Source organism: Solea solea, chromosome 9, assembly GCF_958295425.1.
Source record: "Solea solea chromosome 9, fSolSol10.1, whole genome shotgun sequence".
Lineage (NCBI taxonomy): Eukaryota > Metazoa > Chordata > Actinopteri > Pleuronectiformes > Soleidae > Solea > Solea solea.
The window spans coordinates 7,418,225-7,444,392 of NC_081142.1; the positions used below are offsets into that span (position 1 = coordinate 7,418,225).

The 26,168-nt window shown below is 40.2% G+C and overlaps 1 protein-coding gene across 1 annotated transcript in view; it reads left to right on the plus strand.

The window, feature by feature from the left end:
- The window catches only part of faf1 (Fas (TNFRSF6) associated factor 1), a 55,492-nt gene extending 33,968 nt beyond the window's left edge, over positions 1–21,524 (plus strand). Inside the window, exons 13-19 of the mRNA XM_058638839.1 lie at positions 1,394–1,548; positions 5,706–5,842; positions 5,928–6,016; positions 9,379–9,459; positions 9,839–9,916; positions 13,597–13,812; positions 20,922–21,524. Coding sequence (XP_058494822.1) covers positions 1,394–1,548; positions 5,706–5,842; positions 5,928–6,016; positions 9,379–9,459; positions 9,839–9,916; positions 13,597–13,812; positions 20,922–21,005 — 840 coding nt within the window. The 3' untranslated portion in view covers positions 21,006–21,524. The remainder of the gene's footprint in view (positions 1–1,393; positions 1,549–5,705; positions 5,843–5,927; positions 6,017–9,378; positions 9,460–9,838; positions 9,917–13,596; positions 13,813–20,921) is intronic.
- Positions 21,525–26,168: the final 4,644 nt, after the last annotated feature.

Genomic DNA, 26,168 nt, shown 5'->3' on the forward strand with positions numbered 1-26,168 from the left:
TCCTCCCCGCTAAGACAGGCAATACAAAAGATCCGACTTGAAAGTGGAGAGGCAATAGAGGGGGTATGGACAGTTTAACGAAGATGAAGGAGTTCAGTTGACCAAAATGCCCACTTTGATTAGTCTTTATATTTACTCTAATTGAGCATGCATGTGTCCTTAACTTGTGCCGAGCAGACCAGTTAAGTTTGTGCATCTGTGCATGTGTGTTGTTGGTACATCAGTATTTGAGTGTGCATCTGTTTTTTTTTTCTTCATGTTGTAAAACTCTCCCTCCTCACCCTCATTCCTCTCTCAAGACTGAATTTGCTTGTCTTCTCAGCATGAGTGTTTAATCTTTTCAGGCTGTTGAATCGGCCCACTGAATGAGTCCCCAGCTCCTTCTCTCTAGTAGCCCTGGAGATTATTCTAAAGCACTAATCGCTGAGCAAACACAGCAGTGTTCTCCCATTCCTATTCTACACAGGCCACAGTATAGCACAACTTCTTCTTTCAGTTCCCTTTAAGTTTTATGCCCTGTGTATATTTTTCTGCTTTTTGGCCCAGGTAGCCTACATTACAGCTCCTGAGAAACGGATCTCCTGACTCCCCCTTCACGGCCGCGGTTAAAAATGAACCAAGCAGATACTAAGAGAGATGTCTTATTTGTTCTTTTATAGCAAGAGAAGTGACATGTAATTTAGAGAGCATTATTTCCAACATTGTCCCCTGGAACCTTTTATGTTTGTGGGTGTGTTTGTTTTTTAATTAGATTGTCAGTAGGGAGAATCTACCAGGCTTATATGATGGTGTCAATATCCTTGGATTTGGAGCTTCGTCAATATTGTCTGGCCCTGCCGCTACTAACCTGAACAGGCTGCTGGCATTTGGTGTAAAATAAACAGAGTGATTTGTCTGTTTTGTTTTCTCCATATTTTCCTCGCCTCTATGAGAAGTTTTATTTACACCACACTGCATTTGATTTTGCGTGGTATTTGCCAGTTTTTTTTTGCTGTGGTCTTTAGAAGTCATGTTGGCTCTGCACTCGGTGGTCTTTCATGTAATTTTATAGTCATATAATGTGGAAATAACTCCTGTGATGAAACACCAACACGTTGCTGAGAGACCTCTCTCTACAGATCAGAGATGAATGGATGTTTTCATTTTAGAGATTACAGTCTCATCAATGATTACTTTTTTTGGGATATGCGTGCTTTAGCTCTGTTATTCCTGGGAGATCGCTTTAAAAAACTGTGCACCCATCTGTTTACAGCCAACCATTTATTCTTTAGCTTGAACACTAAACCACCTACCTATAAAATCAGTCTGTAGCCAAAGCCTTAATTCCTGGCAGGAAAAAATGTCCTTATCCTCTAAACCTTCCATTTATTTGATTTTATTTAATTCTCCACAGAGAAAGCTGCTGGCCATCTACCTCCACAATGACGACAGTGTCCTCAGCAACGTCTTCTGCTCTCAAATGATGTGTGCCGACTCCATTGTCTCGTACCTGAGCCAGAACTTCATTACATGGGCATGGGATGTCACTAAGGAAGCTAACAAAGCCAGGTACATTACCTTGTTGTTGGTGAATATTAAAGGGATCCCGCTTACTCTGTGTAACTTGCATTGATCCATTTAGGATGTTTCAGTACTAGACCTTCGTCAGGCAAATAATATGTGATGGTGAGAAGCCATGTTGAATAGGAGTTTCTGTTACCAGTGGCATAAAACATAAAAGTACACAAATCAACGTCTTACAATCAAACAGTAGTCGGTATTTAAAAACCTCAATGAAACAGCAATAAACAGCATATAATTAGTTTATTCCCTGTGTATCTTAGTGCCATTTACCTCTATCACACAGCTCTAATAGCTCTGTGATAGAGGTAAATGATGAATACTGATGCGTCAGTACTGGAGCTCTATATCAGTCTTGATCAACTTTTTTCTAAATTATGTTTGCCCCTGTTTTAGCTGCTGTTGTATTTAGTAATAGGTTGCTGCCACAACAAACATCAGATATAGTTTTAATTTGTACGCCAATTAAAGTTGCTATCATCTAGTTTAGTTATCAGATTAAATATTGAAATCTAGAAACAAGAATATAGATTACTCAGATCTCACATCATAATAATAACAAAATATTTTCTGAGTCTTACCCCAGTGGTATCCCCTGCTCTTTGAGTTTCATAATCAAGCCAGTGAGAAAACTAAAATAAACTGCCCTTTAAACAATGAATTTATTCTCCAGCTTTCTCACAGATCCTGGCACCTGTGTCTAAAATTGCCTTCTCCGAGCCGTAAAGTTTAGTCAAGCAATAACTGAACCCTCTAAGCTCTCACTACATACTTAATCCTTATGTTTTATTTATATGTGACTCACTGTCAGGACGGGTGGACTGTTTGCATAAATACTGAGGTGTATCTAATAAAGAGGATATTAAAGAGAAAATTAAATGTTGTCAGTAAGAGAGCAGCTTGAGTGTATAAAGAAGAAAATACCAGATAACCCTGTTATTTGGTTTATTTAGTCATTGGTACCCACTAAATGGTCTTTGCATTGTTTTTCTGTTTGTTTTTAAGCATTTTTAAGACCATAAAATCAAGACGATATTATGAAATTGCTAGTGTGGACTGAAGCCTATTTGATGTACAAAGAGCATTTAATTTTATACATCTTTTAAAAAATAATGTGGACATGTTCCTAATTGCTGGCATTCAACTCTAACTCTATTGCTCACACTCTGTATCTCTGTCTTCTCATTCTCTCCTCAACTTCATTCTCTTTTTGAAACTCTGAGGTTGCATTCTTACAAAGGGCATTGCGTTTGTATGGTGAGGCCCCCGATTGGCCAATCTTGACTAAGCTGTCTGAATAGAGGGTCAGTGGGAGATGAAGCACTCCCTCGGAGTCCAAAGATCTCTATCTCTCAATTTCTGCTCAAAAGTCCTCGTGTAGTTCCAGCAGCCTGCGTTTCTAATTGACAATTTTTTTTTGCAACAGCTGTTTATAACATGTTCTGCCACTGTATGCGAGTACTGTTATTGCTGAGTACATTTTCTACAAAATCTTTTCACCCACAATAATTAAAAAATATATCTGGTCTCCATTCTATTAATGACAACCAGATCCCCTGCGTACAGTTGAACCTGCTACTTATTACATTATGCCAACAACAAACTAAACCTCATCTAGTCTTTCTGCTACTTTTTTTCATCGTCCTCCTCCTCTCATTTACTAAAAGAAAAAAAAATGTATTCTCTCTATTTCACTACCTCAACTCCTCCCTCTCATCAGAACCTCAAGATTTAAGCCTGCCCTCGGGTAGCAGCCATTTAAGAAAGACTCGCACCTTGACCTCAACCCTCCATTATTTCTTTTAAGGAAATTCCCTCTTTCCTCCATTCCACTCTCCATTCTCTCCCATTAGCCTCCTTTGCTTTTTGCCCCAGCTGAGCCTTTTTATTGCACATTAAAAGGCAGGCAACATCTGGAGCTTTTCATCACACACAGCCAGTCACAGCTTTGCTTCTAACGCATGCATGCACATGTGCACGCTCACTCGCTCACACATAACACCGCTTCCCCGCATTCTCACGCTCTCTGGTTGATCCAAAGTGACTGGTGATTGGCATCAGTCACACAGGCTGTTGGAAGGGTATTCGGATTGTGTTTGATGAACCTGCTGATATTGGAATGTGCCTGTTGCTTTGCTCTCTGTATTCTCACAGCCTCCCAGTTAAATAATTAATGATGCAAAAATGCAGTTCTGCTGATTGGATGATGAGTGTAATTGTCACATGTGGAAAATGAATCTGAAATTAAGTTTGCTGTATATATAAAATTACTGTTACCATTACACTTTTGTTCCACTCTAACAAACTCTATCTCCATTAGCTCAGTAAATGAGCACCTCTACTATGTTCTTGCAATGTGGGTATTTCCTTGTGCTTTAACGTCTAAGAACATGTGAATCGATCCTTTACCTCTTGACATCTTCCTACCTGAAAGTGTTACTAGTAAACAAAGCATCTATCAAAGCATCTGGTTCCCATACTTAATTTTCATACATTTCGCTGGTTTAAAAAAAACAAAAAAAAAACTACTGTACTAGTTAAACTCATCAGCTGCTCAGTCGAGAATCTGTCACTCACATCTTCACGGTCTGTGGTGAGTTGAAAAAATGTCCCGGGACACATTAACATTAACAATAATTATTTTAGCTGTCTGAGTGTGATGGAGACAAGATGACTGATAAATTAGAAGCTGTCAGTGTCATTGAGCATCAGATTCTTGAACACTGCAGTTGCGAGGTCTGAGCAGGTGTTTCCTCTACATGTAGATAGTTGCCCCTGAAGGTTTTTAAAGGCCACGGGTCTGGTACAGACTCAGCTACATTCTTTGCCATGTTATGTTATGGCTGAATGAGACTGTGATGAACTGTTCATCTTAACTCCTGGAATAGCTTGACTTCCTCTTGCCCTCAGTATTGTGTCCATACTTAAACTTATGGGTAGATTCTTAAGTGTTTCATATCCTGATACAGAGTGAGTGACAGTGGATATGTCGTACTTCCTGACTGAGTAGTTTTTATGTTGTGGTGATGATGATATTTGCTGCGGTGGACTGACTTTCTCAGTTAGAGTAAGAAACTAAAGCAGGTTGGTTTGTGCTCATGGAGATGTAAGATTGGGTTACCCTTCAAGTTGGTGTCCATTGTTCTCTGGCCTTTCATTACAGGTTAGAGTTTCTCTGTGGGCTATTGTTATGGTCTGCCTCGGTCATGGTCTGAACAGGGACAAATGTCAGGACAGAATGATCAGTGGGATTTAGGATACCCAACTTTTTCACTGCAGGAAGTAGGTCACTCAAAGGTCACTATTATCTGACGGCATCTTAAATTCATTACTTTGACTTCAGCCACATTTGCTTTCCCATTTTTCACTATCTTCCTCCATATTTTTAGCATACTGTGTAAAGAATACTTTAGAAAGTACCACATTAAGATCAAATACTTGATTTCACAGTTTTGAGAAGTCTGCAAGTAGCTCCTGTGGCTTTGGACTCGTGTTTTAATGAGTTACACCCCCTTTCAGTCAGCATCCTTCCCTATCTATCTCTTCTTCTTCTGACCTGCTGTCCCTCCATCCATTCCATTACTTTTCTATTTTACCAGCCAGTTATTAAAGTAGATCTTATTAAAAGGCAGGAGAAAAAAAGCTAATCTATATTTGCATTCAGTCTATAGCAATTCATTAATATTATGACATTTACAGGGAGCTTGGCAGCACCCTGGCTGCCTGCTACCCTTTTCCCTCTCTGAAATGTTAATTTAAAAAGTTCTGTCTTTGTAATGGAATAAGAAATCCTCTCTTGCCCTATCAATTCTGGGTGTCTGGTGAGGAATACTAATTCATCTGGGGTTCCAATTGAGTTAGCTTGTCAATCTGATGGAATATGGAAAGAAGGAAGAAATGCGTAAAAGTCCTTTTTGCCACAAGTATATTTATATTCCAAAAGTCTGAACAGCTGAAGAATACACCTTTCCTTTTCAGTTTTTGTGTGTGTTATATGTTTATTTACATACATATTCACATTTGCCTTCTTCATGTTGTATTGACTTTTATTTCAATTCCAGGCTCTGGGAATTTAGTCACTAAATAAGTCTAGTGAATTAAGTACGATTAAAAAAAAAAAAATATATATATATTTTTTCTTTCAGACTACTCACCATGTGCACGAGGCACTTTGGAAGTGTTGTGACACAAACTATACGGACATACAAGACAGACCAGTTCCCCCTGCTCCTCATAGTAATGGGCAAACGCACATCCAATGAAGTTCTAAATGTTATTCAAGGTAATTTCAATTTTATAAATAGTGTAACAATGTCACATTTTGTAGATATAATTGTCTATAACTGATGTTTTTGTTTGATCTTTAGGCAATACAACAGTGGACGAGCTGATGATGAGGTTAATGGGAGCCATGGAGATCTTCACAGCACAGCAACAAGAGGACATCAAAGACGAGGTAAAGTCCTCAATACATTTTTCAATACATACTGTGGCGACCCCTAGAGATGGAGAAGGAGAAGAAGAAGGAAAAAAAAACCAAGTAATAACGCAAAGCATGACTGTAGCCACATTGACATTCATTGGCTTTGGTTGAGCTAGTCTTTCCAACATGTTGGAACAGGTCAGACTGCGAGAAACAGGTAATGACAAGCAGAGAACACTTGATCACTTCACCTCATTCCCATTTACTTGTAGTAAAACTACAGTCTTTGGTCTTTGAAAAGGTACAGGACTCGGGACCATTTCCCATTCACAGCACTGTGTAGGTAAGACTGTGCCGTGTCTGTCGGCTGCTCGTTTTACTTCAATAGAAAGTGGACAAACACCACTGAAGGAGACACTGCACAGAGAATGATTGAAGAGTGGTGATGAACTTTAAAGCCATAGACATGAATCTGGGGCATGGATGAGAGGCAGGACCCTTTTCACCTGACCCTCTTAACCACTTACTTACTTACTGATATGTTTACCCAGAGACATCAAACAAGAGTATGAATAACACGATTAGTGTATTTGTCCTGGTAGGTTTCTGTCTGTATTCACATACTTTTCCCAGGCTGTCTTTTCCTCTCTCATTTGCATAACAAGTTGAAACATTTGTGAATTGACCATTGTTGAATACATTGTCTCTTCAGACTGAGATTTCTGTTTTAAATTATTTGCTAAATTTAATACGTAATATACAGTACTGTGCAAAAGTTTTAGCCACCGTTAGATTGGTTGTTTTATTGTTTTAATTATTATTAATATTATTATTATTATTTCTTTTTTTTTTTTATTGGTACACATCCAGAAAATACAATAAAACATGTATGCAGTTTTAAAATAAAAAACATTTTCAAGAAAGAAAACGGCTTCTACAGGTTAAAGTGTCAAGATTAGCACTGTCTAGTGTGACCTTTAGTGTGGAGTGGAACCCTAATTAATGTTATTGGTAAAACCTGTGTTTGACCTATTTCATGTCGACAAATATGTGTCTATTACACCAGGTATATTGAAGACATGCTTGAGCATTACATACACAAAACAACAAAGCCCTAAGGCTTTTACCTAGTACTGTATCTGTAAAAGATATATTTTAGTATATTTGTAATTCTTAATGTCACTTCTTTCCCACGTCTCACACATGCAGGTGTTTTGGTCTGTGCAATTTGTCTTGTGTAGTCTTTCGTATTCCCACACTTTGTGACATTGTTGTGCATCCTTTTGACTACTGTATCTGTAGTTGACAGCTGTCACATCATATGAGACATTTTAAATCCAGTCAACCACACAGCCTCTCAAACAATACTAATGTGTGACTCGTAGCTTCTCAGTTATGGGAACATTGATGAAGCAATTAGTCTTGTCACACGCACATGTACACACACAGCCTGAGGGTTAAACTTCCTCAGGTGGGTCACTGACTATTGCCAGTTGTCTCATTGTTGATTGCTATAATCCTCTTGCTTGAATCACACAAAAAATAATTATTATGACAAAAAGAAATGAGAAGTATTTAGAGTTGAGTACATGTGTTGATTACGGCTGTGAGGTTGACTGTAAGTTCATAATGGTGAGCTAGTTTTTTCCTACTGATACTCCTGTACTCCTACCTAAGTACAATACTCAGATTTATAGCAAATCATATTTTAATCATGTACTGAAATTCAGCAGATATTTTATTCAAGGTTCTATGGAACGTAACTTATAGCATATAGAATACAAATGAATATTAAAAGCTGAATGAATTTTCTTGAACCACAGGATCTCATATAAACTATACATTTGACAGGACACATGTTCACCATGACCTCACCCATAACACTGCACTTATCTTGCCCGTTATTGTAGCACCTCTCAGCTTTGATGAATTTCCATCTTTCCAAATTCCCTTCCCTCTTCCTTTATTACCTTCTCCTTTTTTCCCATCTCGCCTCTCCTAAGGCGAACTCAGACATGAACACAGACACCCACCCAACCCAGACATTCCACTTTGACAGTGACTTTTGTGTTTGTCTGGAAACGAAGCAGCTGGACAGCTACACTGTGACTTCAACCAATCTCATTGACTAGCCAGTCATTCCTATGGTTGTCTGTGTTTTAGCTTTGTATTGTTTATGAACCAACTGACTACTCGTCATAGGTTCTGTGGTCTACATCTCTGTGTCACGGCCATTTTCAGGTCAGTTAACAAGACTTTCATGTGAAGAACTGCCAAAAATGAACCAAGGCTCATTTGCAAAATACTTAAAATAAGAAACATTTATAACAGCTGAAAGTTAAAATAGCTACACACCACTAAGCCATGATTCCTACATTAAAACCCAAAATTTAAAACCTCTTCTCTTAACGTTTATTTAAATGTGTGACACCGTGAATGTCTGAGGTCTGACTTGTTGATAAGAGAGTGTACCTTTACCATCACAAGACAGCACACCTTCCCAGCTTGACCAGTTGCCAAGATATAGCTATAATTATTTCAAAGAAGCTGCAAGAAGAAAAAGTAGTGTTGTGATGAGATATCAACAGGTATAGTTACATATTACTTTGTGTCTCTGGTGAATGCTGGGCATTCAAAGCAGGTGGTGCATTTGAAAACATTTTTACAACAGCGCAAAATGACTATCAAAGACGTAGTGTGCAACTTGTTTGCGTGACTCAAGGTCTGTCCATTGAAGGTCACCGCTTTTGATGCTTTTGTCCTCGTCTTCCATTCTATTACAGTTTCCTTTCAGTGTTCATCTGTTATACAGACCAAAAGCACAAATGTATCCTTTGCATTTTCTAATTGAATACAACAATGCACACTGTTCTTTTGCACAGTCATTGCTAAGCTGCACAGTAGTCCTCTGATCATCACAATAAGCTTACTTTGCCATATCCGGACTAGCACCCAGCATGGGTTTTCAGAAAATAGAAAACTAATGGCTGTGCGCTGTTAACACAATGGCCACTCGTATTTAGTCCCAGTCTTTATAAAACACTTTGTAGCCACAGCAGGTAGAAAGAGAAAGGCCGTCTGTCCCCTTCCCTCTGTACAAACAGGAAGAGAGAGGCAGAGTGAATGAAAGAGAAAGGGATGGTGAAACTGAGATGAGGTAACATAAAAGAGGCTTGGGCTCTTATAAATGACAGCCCCGTCACAATGAATTCCCCTCTGGTGCTACTCTTTCATACCTGGTGTTTGTATGTAACCACACTTGACATGCTTCATTTTCCTTTCCTCGGTCCTTTTTTGCTCCCACACCCACCACATCAGCTTAGATGTTTTGTCCCTGTGTATCCTTTATTATCTTGTGAGTTAATGGGCTGCACTTTCTCTCCCCCCCTACTCAGGACGAGCGTGAGGCAAGAGAGATGGTGAAGAGGGAACAGGACGAGGCCTACCGTCTGTCTTTAGAGGCTGACCGTAAAAAGGTACTTTGTCATTGTCAAACATTGTCTTCCTGTATCACTGTGTGATTGACATAGCTTCTATATATTAGTACATGTACATCATCTATGTTTTTGTTTTTGAAACAAAAGTTTAGTACTTTTGCTCATAAACACATTATCATATTTGAGCAGCCAGCACTGTACCAATCTGTAACATCAGTCCATTGTAACTTTAATTAGCAGTTTTGTTAATTACATCCCTGTTTATTAGCTATTAGGTCACTGTTCAGTTTCTGTGCTCAGAAATTCCTTTTGCTAGGATGACTTTTATAAAGTAACAAGCCATCAAAGGGACACTGTAATGCTGGTCCTCACCACTGCATCTGTCTCTGATTTTAAAGTTACTTTATGTCATTTTTAGAGAGAAGCCCAAGAGAGAGAAGAGGCCGAGCAGGTTCGCCTGGAACAGATGAGAAAGGAGCTGGAGGATGAAAAGGAGGTGAGAAGAAGCAGCCTCATACGCATCACATTATGCAAATGTGTCAAATTAATACTCCATTATAATCATTGCATAGCTGAAGAGTGAAGTTCCGCTAACTAACAATGACTGTGCTGCTGTTTTTAATCAATGATCCTGTCACTTCATGATAATGACTCAATTAGATGATGGTTTCCGTGCAGCCTGCCTGTCAGTGAAGCGTTTGCTGTGCGGATCAACAGGCTTGCAGCCTTTTTTTTTTTTTTTTTTTTTAGAAAGAATAAAAAAAATTTGTAATTACATTAAGGCCCATCCCTGTCACTGTCGCCTGACATACACACAGTTTTTTGTTCTATTTAATATTGGTATAGCACATTGCCCCATGCTGAAACCTAAGTGAACAAAAGAATGAGGCAATTCATGTACACAAACATGCACAACCCAAGTAAATACACACACTCAATGGAAAACAATTATTGTACGTGAATAGCGGGGTAATCACACACATACACATGCATACAAAGAGTGACACACTGTCATGCATGCAAGAAAAACAATAATTGTCTGTATGGACAGCACCATTGTTGTAATACAGTCTATAGTAATACAGTGTAGTCCTCGCTGATTGTTGTTTACACAACAGCAGAGAGCGTCGGGGCACTGAAGGGTATTAAGTGACCTGCTTTGCTCAGGTGATTTGTCTCTTAGGTTAAACAGACAAGAACAAAGGAGCTCCGGACTAGACCGTCTTAATTATATCATTGTAGTCCACTGACAAAACTGTGTGCATGCTTTTTTTTGTTGTTTTTTAATAAGGCAGGCCACTATGGCCAGCTCCTATTAATTTTCACTGCCCAAGTACCAATGTTTCCTGTGCTGATACATTAGTGTTGTGCTTGTGCTACAGTTTGGACATTCATAAATACGAACAACGGCAGCTTCTACACAAGGACTCTGGTCCACAGATATTTTTGGCAGAAAATTAAATAGAAAATGATGTAATTTATAATGTACACTTTTAATTTGATCAGTTGAGCAGTCCATTCTTAATTTACGTTTCTCCTTCATCACTGACCATTATCAGTGTAGCTCTTCATCCAAACCAGTTTTCCATACTGTTGATATATGAGGAACCTATTTAAAAAAAACAAAAAAAAAACAGACAAAATTGTGTGACCTATTTCCCTAAATAAATCATGACAAGAGAAAATGTCTTACTATTTTTCACTGCCATTTTGTTTTGAATAGGTAAACCAGCCATTTCAAACAGATACTGCAGCTGTATAATAAATTAATCACCTTATTTTATGCATGTGTTATTTATAGAAAATTGTGGACATTTTTGGCAGTTCAATAAATATCTCCCATGACCCATTGTTTCTTACATCCTCAGGAACACTACATTTTAAACATTTCTCTGTTACTACATTATTTGATTTGCTAATTTTTGTCCATGAGGACACCCCCCAATTATACGTAGACGATTTTATGTCTTTATTGCAACAGGGGTTGTAGAATTCAAATCTTGATAGGCTCAAAACAATGTATCTGTTTTTAACTCATCACACCTTTTTGTTTTTTTGTTGTTTGTATTTTTCTAATGAGGAAGTAACGAAATAGTGTTTGTGACAGAAATTGCAGACACAAAAACATGAGTTGCCACCAGAGAGAAGACAATGCAAGAGGGAATAATGCTTTCTTTGTGATTTTGTGCCTTTGTGCAAAGATGGTTGAAAGTGGGTGGGGGTGGTACTGTGCGTACGTGGTTCATTTACTTGTGTGTGTTGACATTACTATTTACCTCCTTCATTGGGTTCTTAGCATACAGTTGTGTGGCTATCAGATGCACTTCTCCCACTGCCCATCATCTGTTTACTTTCTGCGGTTAGCCAAGTGGAGCTGAAGGCACTAAAATGGACGAATAGATGCGTGTGATTACTTGTGTGAAGCAGCCAGATCCTAAGGCTCAACCAAACGCGTGTCCTGTGGTTTCTTTGGGGACGCTACCTCTCACTTGCAAGGGTGTTTATGCTTGTGTCTGTGGTCAGCTGTCTGCATTTATAGCCCCCCCACCACCACAACACACTCCTGTTTGTTATGTGTGTGTGTGTGTGTGTGCGCATTATTTTGTCCCTGTGGGCGCCTTTAACTCAGTCAGCATCAGCTCTTTTACCTGTGGGAGCTGATGGCGGAGTGGCACGCGCCCTACCCTGCCCACCCAACACCCAAAGCTGCTAATGAGCGACTGTTGTACACTCTTATGAAATATAATTGCATTATGGTGTGTAAATAAAGCTGGGGCGTGTTGTCACAGCATATGCTCCCAGGCTGGCCAAACAGGAACAACAAGCTGGGTGAGGAGGGGTGAGGGGCAGGAGCAGAAAGAAGAGGACGGCTCGAGGGAGTCGCTGAAGCACGGGTTTTTAGAACACAGGAGAGCTGATTAGCTTTGCTGTTCAAGATGACTTTTGATGGTTGTCTTTGTAATTCATATACCGCCCTTCTTGGTGGTGTAGTCAGAGTAATCAGATTTAGTCTCTGAAAGATTACATATTATCTCTTTTGATACAAGACGTTAAACTAACAGTTGTACGTAGTAAGATATTTGACAGGCTTTATCTCAGATTTCCCTTAGTGAGCAACAACTAGCTGAGCAACAGTAAGACAGCATGTAGGAGGAAAACACTTGGCTGTTTTGAACATTCTGAAATGCTACTTGGCAACACTCTGAGTTACACCAGGCTGTAGGGAACAGGGTGAGACTCAGGACACCTAATTTAATAACATTCTCAGGACAAGAAGATCCTTTAATTAATGTGAGGCAACAGTGCTGCAATCAGACTCTGTATGCAACTTCTTGGCTTCTCTTTCATAGTTATTTGGATAGTGTGTCATCATCTTCATAGCTGCCAGTGTTACCGTTAAGTCTTGGGTTTAAATTTTCTATAAACAGAGACAGGGCTGCAAATTTATAATTAAACTTGATTAAATCTCTTTTTTTCTTGAATGAGGGAGGACTTTGTAAAGCTTCCTGGCTTCCCTCCTCTCCTACACAAATCCTTTTAATTTTATTATTGTGTGTTTACTACAGTGATGTCCCACAGAAATGTACATAATACACACAAGTATTGCAGGGAGCTGCTGATGTACAAACAAGCTAAACTCGTATCATGTGTTAATTAAAAGCCATTTGTCTTCATTTTCATATATTTTACACTTTTTCTGGTTTTATTTAAATAATAATTGAAACAAACTCATTCATCCTGTGTGAGCTGACTGTGAAGAAACTGTAAAAACAGAGAAAATCGTTAGTGACGTTGTAATGCTTTTTGCTTTGTTAGAAAAAAAAAAACCTACAGCACCAGTGATGACAGCTGCACCTCACCAGCACCTGTATGTAAACATCACTGCCCTCAGTCAACACTGGGGCACTTTGTAAAGAGACGGGAGTTATGCCGTACATTAGTCCTTCTTTTCTTGAAATTGTCTTGATTATTATTCATGTATTAGTATGAAAAAATAGAATATGCATCATCTGCCATACTTCCAAAGATTTATTTTCATAATTAAACATAGTCAAGTGTGGTTTGTTCCTTTTACCTCTGTTTATTACAAGTAAATAACCTTTAAACAAATAAACCATTAGCACCAGAAAGATTTGCTAACTCTCTACTGACCATACTCCTACACTTCTTTTTCAGGCAATCCGTCTGTCATTGGAGCAGGCTCTACCACCAGAGCCCGTCGAGGATTCGGCAGAGCAAATCAGTAAACTGCGAATTCGCACACCAAGTGGCGAGTTTCTGGAAAGGCGTTTCCTGGGTAGCTGTGAGCTTCAGGTCCTTTTCAACTTTGTGGCCTCCAAGGGTTACCCCTTTGACGAGTTTAAGCTCCTCACCACCTTCCCTCGTAGAAATGTGAGTGGCATTTCAACTTGTAAGAACAACGTGCATTTGTGTGATAAACTCGGAGGGTTAAAGACTTTTTGAATCAGGATAGGAGGAGGTTTAATTGTTCTTTTGTTTGATTACAATTTTTGTGCCAAACACTTCACTTTAACAATTCATTCTGGCTGTAGCAGCAGGTTATTAAAGTGTTCTTGCCTGTAGCTTGCATCTCTGCTGGCGACATCCACAGCTGTAATTGGCTTTAACATTTTTGCCCTGAGCTGAAATGCGGGAGGCAGCTGTGAGTGAAGAGCAATAGGGACAAGAGTTATGACAATACGCTGTGGCTATTTGGTGATTTATTCTTTTCTTTTATCCTTATTGTTTGCTGTGTGCATGTGTGTGTGTTTACGTGCTGCAGCCCCACTGCGTCAGTGTCTTTGTTTACTTGCACCTGTGATGGGGCGAGTTAAACTGACTGTTTATCCATCCACCTGTGCACACGTATTATTCAGTGAATATTAATTAAGAAATCAGTCCGTTGTGAATACAGTACACTGTGACTGTGTTAGGATACAGTTGTCAGCATTAACAGTAGTATTCTCTGTGGCTCCTCCGATGACGCGCGGCAGCCCTCAGTCAGCTACAGCCAGTCATTAGAGGGCTTGGTCGCCACGCTCTGTGCAAGCGAGCTAATGAGCACTGTTTTAACTACCGCTTTAATTAACGATGCTGCTGGAAACAAAAATGGGATTTTCATTAATCAAGACTAGAGTGCATGCAGAAGAGTGGGTTGTGATGCTTGTACAGAGGTGTGTGTATGCATGTGTGTGTGTAGGCTTGCCCAGGCAATGTGCCATCACAGTCTGTAGAGACCACTGGGGCACAAACACCTCAAACTAACACACACATTAACACGTAGCTCACACTCCTCATTTCGTCACAATCACACAATTCAACACATGCACAAATATTTTCAAGCAAACAAATGCCCCACTCACAACTTTGTCACTTAAAGGATTCACAGTTGTCTCTTTATAATCAAGAGTAAACATGTGTTTGAGACAGAGATAAAGATGTGTCTGCGTCGCAGATGAAATTCCAGCAAAAACAGGATGGGAGGATTAGAGGGGGAGAGATGTAAGAAGAGGGATGGCGGCTGCAGAACCAGTCAAAAAGAGAACAGAGAAGACAAAGACTTAAACAAAGAAAAGATTTAATCAGAGAAACATTCTGTAAAAGACGAGGATAGAGAAGACAAGTGGGGAAGATATTAAAAAGATAGTTCCAGAAAACAGAAAGATGAGAGATTTGGGAGAAGAGAAGAGTGAAGCAGCTCAGTGGTAGTGCCAGTATGAGGCTGTGAACACAGGCCCCCCCATCTAATCCTCCAGCTCTGTGTTGTAATTAAATGAGAGGGAGCATAGAAAGCCTCCATCCCGTCCAGACGCTCTCACTGTTGCTCTGCCAGGATCAGAGGATAGAGGATAGACCACTATTGCATTTGTAATACTGCACAACTGTTGAAACCTTCTTTCCCTTTACGAGTTTTCTGTGGCTTTGTGGAGTGTCACTCTTTCTTTTGCTTTTTTCCTCCTCGTCTGCCTGCTGTATTTCGTTTCTTTTCAAGTCAGCTGTAACACACATTAGTGGATGCAGGCAATCCAACATGAGAACATCGAGTGACGTTAATTCAAATATTTTGGACTCAAACTGCAGCATTATTGACCAGGAGATAGGGCTGCGTGGGTGGACAGCCTGTAAATCTGGAAGTTTATTCTCATTTGTTTTTTGTCAGATAGTCGCATTCAATGCCAACATAATTTTAACATAATTTCCTGTCTAGAAAATCTGCAAATTTGTCTATAAAAAATTGTAACAATAATAGAACTGAGGTTACAATTTACTCCAGGAGAGTGAACGCATCACACAGGCTAATAAAGCCATGCACGGTGGATGTTATCCTTTTTGTCCTCGCAAAATAAACCACCATGGTTGGATTATGGACATAGTTAAATAAATTAAATAATTATTTTTCCTTGCATTTTAAGCACAGTCATTTCCTATGCTTGTGACAAGATAGGTATCATTTCACAGAGAGTGTGGAAACACAGTAAGGAACAGGCTCTAAAAAGGTTGTTGAATAGTTTTGAGCACTTTGAGGTGAAACATCAGAACCAGTTCTGATTCATGCCTTTCTCACCTTCTTGTAGCTTAGCCAAAAAGTGGCTATTAGTCTCCAAGATTTGGACCCGAATGTTTTCCTCAACATTTGGTATCAGCGGCTTATCTCTTCAGCACTACAGCAGGCCTTACACTGGCATCATTTGTACTAGGCTTAGCCGCGCTCAGGGAGCTAACCCTTTCTCCGTTTTGATGATTGTCAGAGAGTATGGGAGGGGGGATTTTAGTGTGTCAGTTTTCAGCTTTTAATTCAGGAATTTGCTCCTTTCTTTCTTTGAAATTTGTTGAGAACAATCCACCGCTGAAAGGCCTGAGGTCTTCTTCCTTCAGCTCGTGGTGAACATGTTTAGACTGCCGGTTTAATAATCAGCAATCAGCTCTTCCTGCCCAGCCGCTCAAAAACACCCAAACACTGTCAACCCCGCGTATTCATTTTCTTAGAGTGATACTGTACTCTCTTTCACCTTCTCTTAATCCTTCTTCCAGCTCTGTGAGTGAATTTGCAAAAATGGTTCTTAGACAAAACCTGAGATGCAGAAAAAATAAACAGTGGCACAGAAGAAGCTGTGCGCTGTTTTCAAATAGGTTTTACATCTGTTGGGTTGATGTGTTTGGTGTTTTTTTCTTTTCCCACTATCACAGGAAGAGGGAAGGTAGTTTATTTTAAAAGTTTCATTCAGCAGCTTCTCGGGCCTGTTCTTATAATAATCTCTACTCAACACAAACCCTCTGCTGCATAGCAGACACCCTGCTTCATCTCTGGAGCTCAAAAGAGTGTTTGTTTTGGGCCACATACACACTCACACCAGCATCCCCCCCTCTTAAAACACCTTAACATAGACTTGATATAAAACGTGGACATAGTCTGTGAGGTTAACTCGGAAGTAAGAATATGTTGAACTGCCCTAATTTTTTTTGCAAATTTTTATACATCTGAGTAAACACATTAATGTACTTTTTACACATTAAGAACTTTTTAAAATCACATAGGAGCTCGTTGTTAGTAATGCAGCAGTGCAGATACTGTAAAACTGGACTTTTTTTTACAAATTATTATTCAAAGCACGATAGTTTTTTTGTTTGCTTTTTAACTTAAATTGTTATCTGAGAGAATCTTTGATGTTTAAAAGTTGTTCCCCGAGGATCTGGGCCCCCTCCTTGGCTTTAGCCCTCTCCTCCTCTTCCCTCCAGCTTTCCCTCCCTCTCTCCTTTTCCCCTCCTCTTTGCTTTTCTCCCTGCCTCTGTACATCCCTGCTTGCTCCGTCCCCATCCCTTGCAATTATACATTTGTCTTGATCTAAAGTCTTTGTATCCTTCTCTTTGTGCATTCTCGCATTTCCCCCTCAATCATTTTTATATTTTAAGCATTAACTTGTTTCTCTTTACTTTACTCTCACTTCACTTGCTCTCATTTACTCCTTTCCATTCTTCATTTTTCAGTTTTTCCCCCTCTTCTGCCCCCCCCCCCCCAGTCTGTGCGGCACATTTCTTCCTTTGATGTACCGTATTCTGGTCTGTTCTTTTCTGTTCACGCCCCAGCGCTACGTGCTGTCAGCACTCCTGGCAGCAGATAATGATCCCCCACTGCTTTTGTAATTGGCCAAATAAACACTTGACAACACTAGTTTAAAACAGACAAGTTATTTGGTTTTAATTAACATAGCAGGGCCTGTAATGGCTTCATTAAAAATGCGTTATTTCAGCTGCACGTTTGATTATATTGGAAACGGACATCTAGAGGGCCTGTGTTTATTTTTCCTTTCTTTTCTTTCACGGCTGAGCGTTGCTTAGTGTCGCGTTCTCTGTTATATCCGTGTGTTTTATTCATTTAAATCAAGTGACTTTGAATTGTGGTATTTATTTTAAACTTCACATTAAGTGCTAATTATGTGGGTTTTAACTGTCGGGAAAGTCTGCTGAAGGAAATTGCCAAATACATGCACTGATATCAGCCGATTATTTTATGTCGAGCCATTGTTTTTTTCACGAGGAACGAAAGATGAAATATTGAAGATTGTGGAGAAGCACCATCTGTCTTTTGCAGTGGGTCTTTTCCTCATTTCTCTCCTCTCTACATGGCCGCCCACCCCGAGTCTGCTTCTCTACAGTGTTTCTTCCTGTTGAGAGGGAATTTTTTTCCTCTCGCCAATTATTTGCTTACTGTGGGAATTATTAGATTTCTCTCAATAGTATTTTAGGGCCCCAATTTTACAAATGTTTAGTCAGGAAAATCAAAAATTTATTTCATTGTCTACATTTGTCAGACAGTTCCCTAATTCACTTGATTGATTTGCTCTAAATTTGCTGATGGAAATGATATTGACTCAAGGTTAAAAGCAAACCGCATGCCGAGAGCTAGATTGTGTCTGTCTTATGCATGTATGCATGTACGTATGTATGCATGGCCGTGTAGGCACAAGAGGAGAGAATATGGCTTAGACCGAGCAGAGGAAAAACAACAGCTTTGTTTGTTGACAGATGCCTCCATGCTTATGGTCTGTTAATTGGATAACAATGTAAACAATCACCGATGGCGCCCGTCTCCTGTGTCAGTGTGGCATCTTGTTTCCCTACTTTCAGAGTCAGATGCTGCTCTTCCCCCTTAGTCTCTCCCTGGTGCACTATGAGCACAAACTCTCATCCCAATTTCAGTCAGTGCACACACACACATCCACACACTTATATGACTTACATGTAACACACACACACATGCACGCACGCACACACACACACACACACCCCCGCACACACACCTGCTCCACCCCAAAGCCTCATTTACTCCTACCTGATGCTGTGGTGTCATAACAGCCTGTCGGGTTCATTAGCATGGCAGCCATTTGCGACACGCTGCTCCTGAGGTGGGAAAAGAAATGCAGCAGCCCTGTTGGTCGTTTCCACCCACCGTTGGGATGGAATATGTTTGCAGCAAACACACACACATGCTCATAAAAGTGCACACACCATTTTACTTCTCCTCATGGTGTCTTGATCCCTGCTGTGCTATGAGGCAGTTGACTAGGTGATGGGCATAAGGTTGATGTGGCAGCCCCTCCCCGCCAGCACAGGGCTCCTCGGGACCCCACTGAGAAGTCAAGAGTATAAATGACACGTTGAAATTAAGACAAGGAGATGAAAGACACAGAGTCAAAGGCCGCCAAAGTGTACATGGTGTGACATTTCCACACACCCTGGGGATATGGATAGGTGGCCTGACACTGATATATCCTCCTCACTTCTCCTTAATTTATCATTTCTCCTTGTGTTTTTTTATCACCCTTTTCTCAGTCTTTGAACACCCTCTATTTTAACCCTAACACCAGTAGATGTGTAGATTGTCGTAATTATTTTTGAGTGTTTCATATCACTGTTTTCTCCAAAATAACATGTTTAGATTGTTGAAAGTAATAACAAATGATGTGCAAAATTGCTCGACCTAAATACGTCTTTGTTAACAATCTGTCTCTCCAATCTACATTTTGTGTCTACACTGCAGTGAACTTATCCACCATCTTCTACCGCTTTGTCCTGCACATGAGGGTTGCGAGGGGCGCTGTGCCAATCTCAGCTATATTTGAAATTGAACAACAATTTGTGACCTAATAATTGGGTAAAAAAAGGCACATGTCGAGTAATTTCCCTCGACAGATGAATCAGTTTTCTTCATCATTGACCTGTACTGGGTAATCATTATCATTTGTATTAAGAGCAGGTTTTGAAAGTCTTTGCACTGCTAATGCTGACAGTAAACGTGTATACTACAGAAGGTGAGTGTAGCTGAAGTTGGTTGTTCAGTTCTTGGCCAGAGTTCACAGGCCTGTCAACGTGCTCGTTGTGAGGTCGACCTTTACCACGCTCGGCCTGCCCTCTGACCTTCTACCGCAGGTACAGCGATCTGTTTAATTATCCTGCTGTGAGGTTAGAATAGGAGCCCTAATCAGAGTGGTTGATGCAGAAGTCATCAGTTAAGCCCTGGACACATCTCCGTGTCACACCAGCTCGCCCATTCAGCCCAGGTGTTAGATTGGCCCGATGTAACACAACCCGTCCAGTGATTAGCTCACATAAGCTAAGAGGCCCACAGGGGTGGTGGGTGTCAGAGAGAGAGAGAGAGAGAGAGTCAGATTGTGCTGTTAAAAAAAAACAAAAACAAAACAGGTTTGTGTTGGCTAACTCAATCAGCTCCGTTGTGGGTGGCACTGAATTATTTCTCTGCTTTTGGGATAATAGCTGTTGTGCTGCGTGTTGTAAATGTGTCTCTCCTCTACACCATCACCTATGTTCCTGTTTGACCTTTGTCACAGCTGAAATTAGTCACTATTAGTCATCACAACTGTGCAGTTCAGTCTCTGCTACTCTTGCTTTTTTTTCCCACACATTAATGTGCACACACAGGAGACGGAGCTTTTATAAAACACACACCCTCTACTGTTCTGTAATCTTCATCAATGTGTTCTGCATTGGAGCCTTTTTGATGAAGAGAAATGTAATGGTCCTCTTTGACAAATAAAGTTCAAACCCCTCAGATTACTGCCTATATGTTTTTAAAGAATAACACACACCATATACAATCTTTTACAAAACATGTTTTACACTATTGTATTCACAGAAACGTGAATAAATCTGAAAACGTAATTAAAAAAGATTATGAATGACTTTTTATTCCATCAATATATTTTATCTTCCACAGTCATTGTCTGGTTTTCAAATCAATCTACTCAGCTGAGCAGTTTAGCTATTATCTGTTCAGGTGTTGAAAAAAGGCCACTCGTATTAGCTGCATGTTGAAACACTGAGGAACATTTGACATTGTTGTTTTATTGTTTGTGCAAGCAAAAATTTAACTTTTTTTTCCAGATCTCCGATCATTAATGGAAGTAACCATTGCTAGCATCGAGCTAGTTGGTCAGAAACAGTGTAACAGTGTTTTCCCCGTCTCCCACCTTGTCTCTTCTCAGATCACACAATTGGATCCAGGGTCCACTCTGCTGGAGGCAAAGTTGTTTCCACAGGAGACGCTCTTTCTGGAGGCGAAAGAATAGGACGTGGCCCTGATAACTGAGAGGACTGACTCACTGACTGACTGATGTACTGGCTGGACACACAATCGTCACAGAGCATGACCCCCTCCTCCCCGAATCTGGGCTGACAGTACACACACACACACACACACACACACACACACACACACACACACACTCACACACACACACACACACTCACCCTAAACACTCATACATAAAAAATTAAAAAAACTGGCATGCACATCCAGTAACACATATGTGCAAGTAAGCTTCTCTGCCCACGGCCTGGTCATGGTACACGAAAGCCTTGTGTCCACATGTTGCACAGTGAAGCAAAAACAGAATCACAAGCACACAGCCAAATATTCACCTTACCCAAGCCCTCTCTCTCTCTCTCCTCTCCCTCTCCCTCTCCTCACACACTTCACAAATTCATGCTCCGAGCCACTGTCATGGTTTCCTCTCACATCACCAACAATACAATAACAACACCAAGTGACTTGAGTACAGAGGATCACAGAAAAAAAACAAAAAACAGTATAAGGACTTGGCCCCCTCTTGTTTCCACATTCATCACACCAAGGCTGCTTTTTTAAAACTTGTTTTTGTGTTTGAAATTTAAAAAAAGAAAAAGTATGAAAAAATAATAAAATGAAATAAAATAAACAGCGACAGATGTTGAAGCCACCCCCCCACCCCCGCCCCTGTCCATCTCTGCACCACTGTCTGCTGTCAGGAATGGGACATGATGGGTTAGACATCCACAAAACTCGACACTCTCAGCCCCAGTGGTTTTAACATCCACTGCTCCACAAGCCAACGGATTGATCAGTTTTCAGGGTTTTTTTTTTTCTTTTCCTTTTTCCCCCCCATTGACCCTTTTTAAGTTTGATGCTGTATTAGTTTTAGTTTGATATACATTATATAAAATATATGAATATGAACATCAACCTGTCTCATTTGCAAATCTTTTGAAATATGACACGCACAAGTATTTGAAGGTTGTGGTTTTTATACAAGTATATAAGTTGTTTTTTGTTTGTTTGTTTTTTTATAAAAAAAGTGGTTGACGACATATGATTAAAGTCTCGATCAGTGTTTCCCCAAACTCTTTTGCATGGGGACCCACTTTTTAAATATGACAAACCATTGCGGTCTAATTCCAAATATTAACCAGAGTGAAAGCAATTTTGTGCACCTAATATTATTTTGAATATGGAAAGCAGACATTTCCAAGAGCTATATTTTTGAGAAATGTGTCATTGAAAACAGAAACACATGAATATGTGGAAAAGTTCTACAGGTTTATTTGGAGGTCTCTGGGAATGATTGGTCTACATGGCCGGTTCATGGTTATCCACGATTGTTCACTTTCACTTTTTACTGATATGGAAGTTGAGGCCTTAAACATCATCACAGCTTTTATTGCTACTGGCAGAACTTTTGCATTCTCCTCTCAACAAATGTTTTAATATTCTAACTCCCTTGCCACATGGTGATATCAGCCTCGCTGCAGCTAATTTCCTGCCTTCAGTAGGGAGAGATCACGCTGGCTTAGCCCTCCATCTGTAGCAGGGCTCCTGTCAGCTAAAGGCAAAGTTTTAGAACCCCAGCAGAGCAAAGCACCACATACTGATTGCCTCTCCCTCATCAGTTAACAGGCGGGAAGGCAGATCAGACCTAAGTGGCCCAGATACAATTATAGGCGGAACAGGCCATAATGATAGGATATAAAAATACCATCATATTTATGTACTTTTTGGAATGTTCACAGTGGAAACTGACAGAGAGCGATGTATAGCATGAATATGGATGGCAGAAACTTTCCTTTTAATAATATGACCTCTGCAAATTGAGTTGTGATGGAGGGCCTTGAATTTCTCCTGTTATCCGATGGTTGTTATTGTGAATAAAACAATTTATAATGCGACAAGGTTCCTAAGGGGTTTAAAGCTATATGAGCTGAAATAGATTCATTTGAATCTAGTTTTAAATGACAAGCTTCCACTTTCAAGTAAAGTCACTTTATTTGTACTCGGGTAGATTTGTTTGCATCCTTTGATAAACATACAGACAGCACAAGCATAATAATATCTTTAATAAAAACATAACACTAAGTAAAAGAGTGAGATAAAAGATAACTTATCTCATATATCATGCGTTTATTTAAAACAAGGTCCTAAAATCCTCTTTAAGATCATCCATCTGCTAATGTAAGGTACGCTTGTGCGTCGAAACCTGGGGCTGCTCGTGTCAGTGAATTACACAAGTGTGCTCGAGTGTGAGTGTGCGCTTGTCAGTTTCTCAGTTGCCGTCTTGTTTCTCACGCAAGGAATGAGTCGGCGTAACGTGCTCAGTCAGCCACACTTCCCCAGGTTTGACCTGACAGGCAATGTTGCTGAAGGCGCTGTGTGTGAGTAGATGAGACAGAAACACTGCATGACACATCCTCTGAGCATCTATCTCCGGTTTGTAGAAACTATTCAGACTTTTTTTCTTTCTTTTTTTTTTGAACGGAGATGTCAAAGGTTTGTGGCAAAATTTGACTTGTAACTTTTGATATATGAAAAACTGTTTAAATGAACACGGAAAACAAAACATTTGCTACAACGGTTTATGTACCACGGCTAAAAGAAAATCATGAAAACATTTGTCAAAAGGACCTGAGAGATGGGTGTTGATCATGGGTTCAGCGTGTTCTGGAGAACGGGGCTACTAACCTTTTTCACGACGAGGACCATACAGACAGTAGATGTCATATTTCTGATTGACCTGTAGGAGATAAGAGAGCACTACAGAGCTGATATAATCTACTACGGATGTCGTGTTAAAATATATAGCTTTTAAAAGCATAATACAGTCTTATTTTCTACAGAAAACACATATCTCAATATTTAACTCACCACCAATGCAGGATTGGTGCCCGTTTTCCTGAAGACAATGTGGTCATAGCGTAGAAGATGTGTGCCTGTGGAATCTTCTTTGGATTTAGGTCTTTTTAAATGAATATAAATTCAGTTTTAATATGTAATCAACAAGGATCAATGCAGTAGGCTTGGTTTACACAGTTAGGTTCAGCTCAGCCCAAGGCTTTGTACTGGTCACTGGCCCAGAGGTTTGGAAATCCTGTTCTGGAGGACCTCCTGTGACTAGATTCAGGCAACCTTACAGGTCTCGAAAGGCATGTTAACACTTAACCAAAGTGTTTACACTATTCTTATAACAGGCCAGCAAGAGTACAAGGGGAAAACAGTTCAGCAGCTGGACAAACCTTTTGACGCAGCCTATAGGTGTTCAGTCAGGCAGGCTAATCTCCACCACTTTAATATGAAGGCTGAGCAGGACTCCTGCACTTGACCAATTACTGCTGACAGCGCTGACTCTCAAAGACTCAGACACGGTCATCCACAATCCAGAGGAGTCAATAAGATGAGGGTCCCCTGCTGCACAGATATTCCTGTAGGGTGGCTTCATATGATTTGTCAAAAGATGGTCTGTATGGTGGATGAAAGTGTGATAAACTTGCACTTTCACAGTAAGTCAAGCTCTATTACTGATCTCCATCTTCCTGCAACCAGAGACGGAAAGAGTAAACGCTCATGTTTCTACGTATTAGTCCAAAAAGGTTCATTCTGGCTCACAAAAGTATACTACATTTCCTTTTCTTGGCTAGTGTAAGTTTGTTCACCTTCACAGTTTCGACTGCACTTCCTGCAATCTTCCTCAGACGTGTCACGTGATGTCTTTGTGACCTCCGGTGCTATATCCAGGTTGGAGTGACGGTGCATACCAGCTGTATCACACCTGGGACCCCCACTCCACCCCGGACGTCTTGATGCCCACCAAGCGGCCGGACACCTCTCGCCACTATAGGGGTTGCACCGTCGCTCCAAAGGTAAACAAACAAACACAAGACAAGAAAAGGAATGAAGGCGGAGTAGAATTCACTTTTTGTCTGCACTTCTTATTGTTTTCAGTCATACTCCAACCTGTTTGCAGCTGTCTTGCATTAATAGCTCAATGTTGCTTTTGTTTGCCTTGACAAGAAAGGACTCACTTCCTGCGTGTGGCACGGGAATGTCACCAGGTGTCACGATATCTAAACACTGCTACACTGAGAAACTCAAAATTGTGTGAACTCATTTGACATCGGTTTGAAACTGATAAACATTTATTAATATTTAGAAGTTATTCACTACAGTTTTTATAGCATTTATATTATAATAATAATATATTATTATTATTATTAGAGTTATTAGGCCCTAACTTGACAATGTCAGTGCATGTGTGACTCCAAGGTTCTGCTATCTACTGGTGTGAAATCGACCTTAGTTCAGTCTGTCTGTTTGTGTGATTGTACACATTGTGCCGTATACTTGGAACAAAAGAAGGAAAAGGGGAACGTTCCCTTTCTGTGTGGATGAGGCCTTAGATGCAGGGTGCCAGTACAGTGGGGTCCAGAAAGGGTGAAAATGCTCTCAAACCTCTCTCTCACTCAGGGCGAGGGAGAGGTCGGGGCAGGCTCTCGAGCTCAGTGAGCGTAAAGAACCAGGTGTGATTATGCAAAGAGACAGACAGGTGCACCTCTGCTCATCTGTCACAGTGCGTCTTCCTCCCGCACATACACATAGTGCGACTCCTCTCAGGTGTGAGATTACAGTTTGTAACACGCAGCGTTTTGCTTTAAGTGTGCACAGGCATGTTCTTTTGTGCTGCTGCAGCTGATCATGGTGAGAGGGTCGGAAATGTCAGCCGCACTCAGTCAAGTTTCTCTCTCATACCTGACCAAACTTTAATTGTTGTTATTACATTTTTATCTGAGAGGGAAGAAGAATGACAGAGGGATTAAGTTATAAAAAAGAATTTTACTTTTCTTATCACATCACTTGTTTTTGGATAGATACACACATTCAGGCCTCTGCACAGAAGGAAAAATATTCGATTTATCCGCATGAATTATTAGAAATGACTCGTGAGCATCTTTGCGATCTCTATTGAAGTGAAACTTATTAAGTGTCCTGATTCCTCTTCTTACTGGATTAACAGAAAAATAATTGGCAACTACGTTATTAATCAGTTAATAGTTGTAGCCATTTGTCAAACAGAAAAACCAAATATTCTCTGGTTTGTATATGAACCTCTTTAGGTTTTGGACTCGTTAATATTTTAGCTCAGAATTTG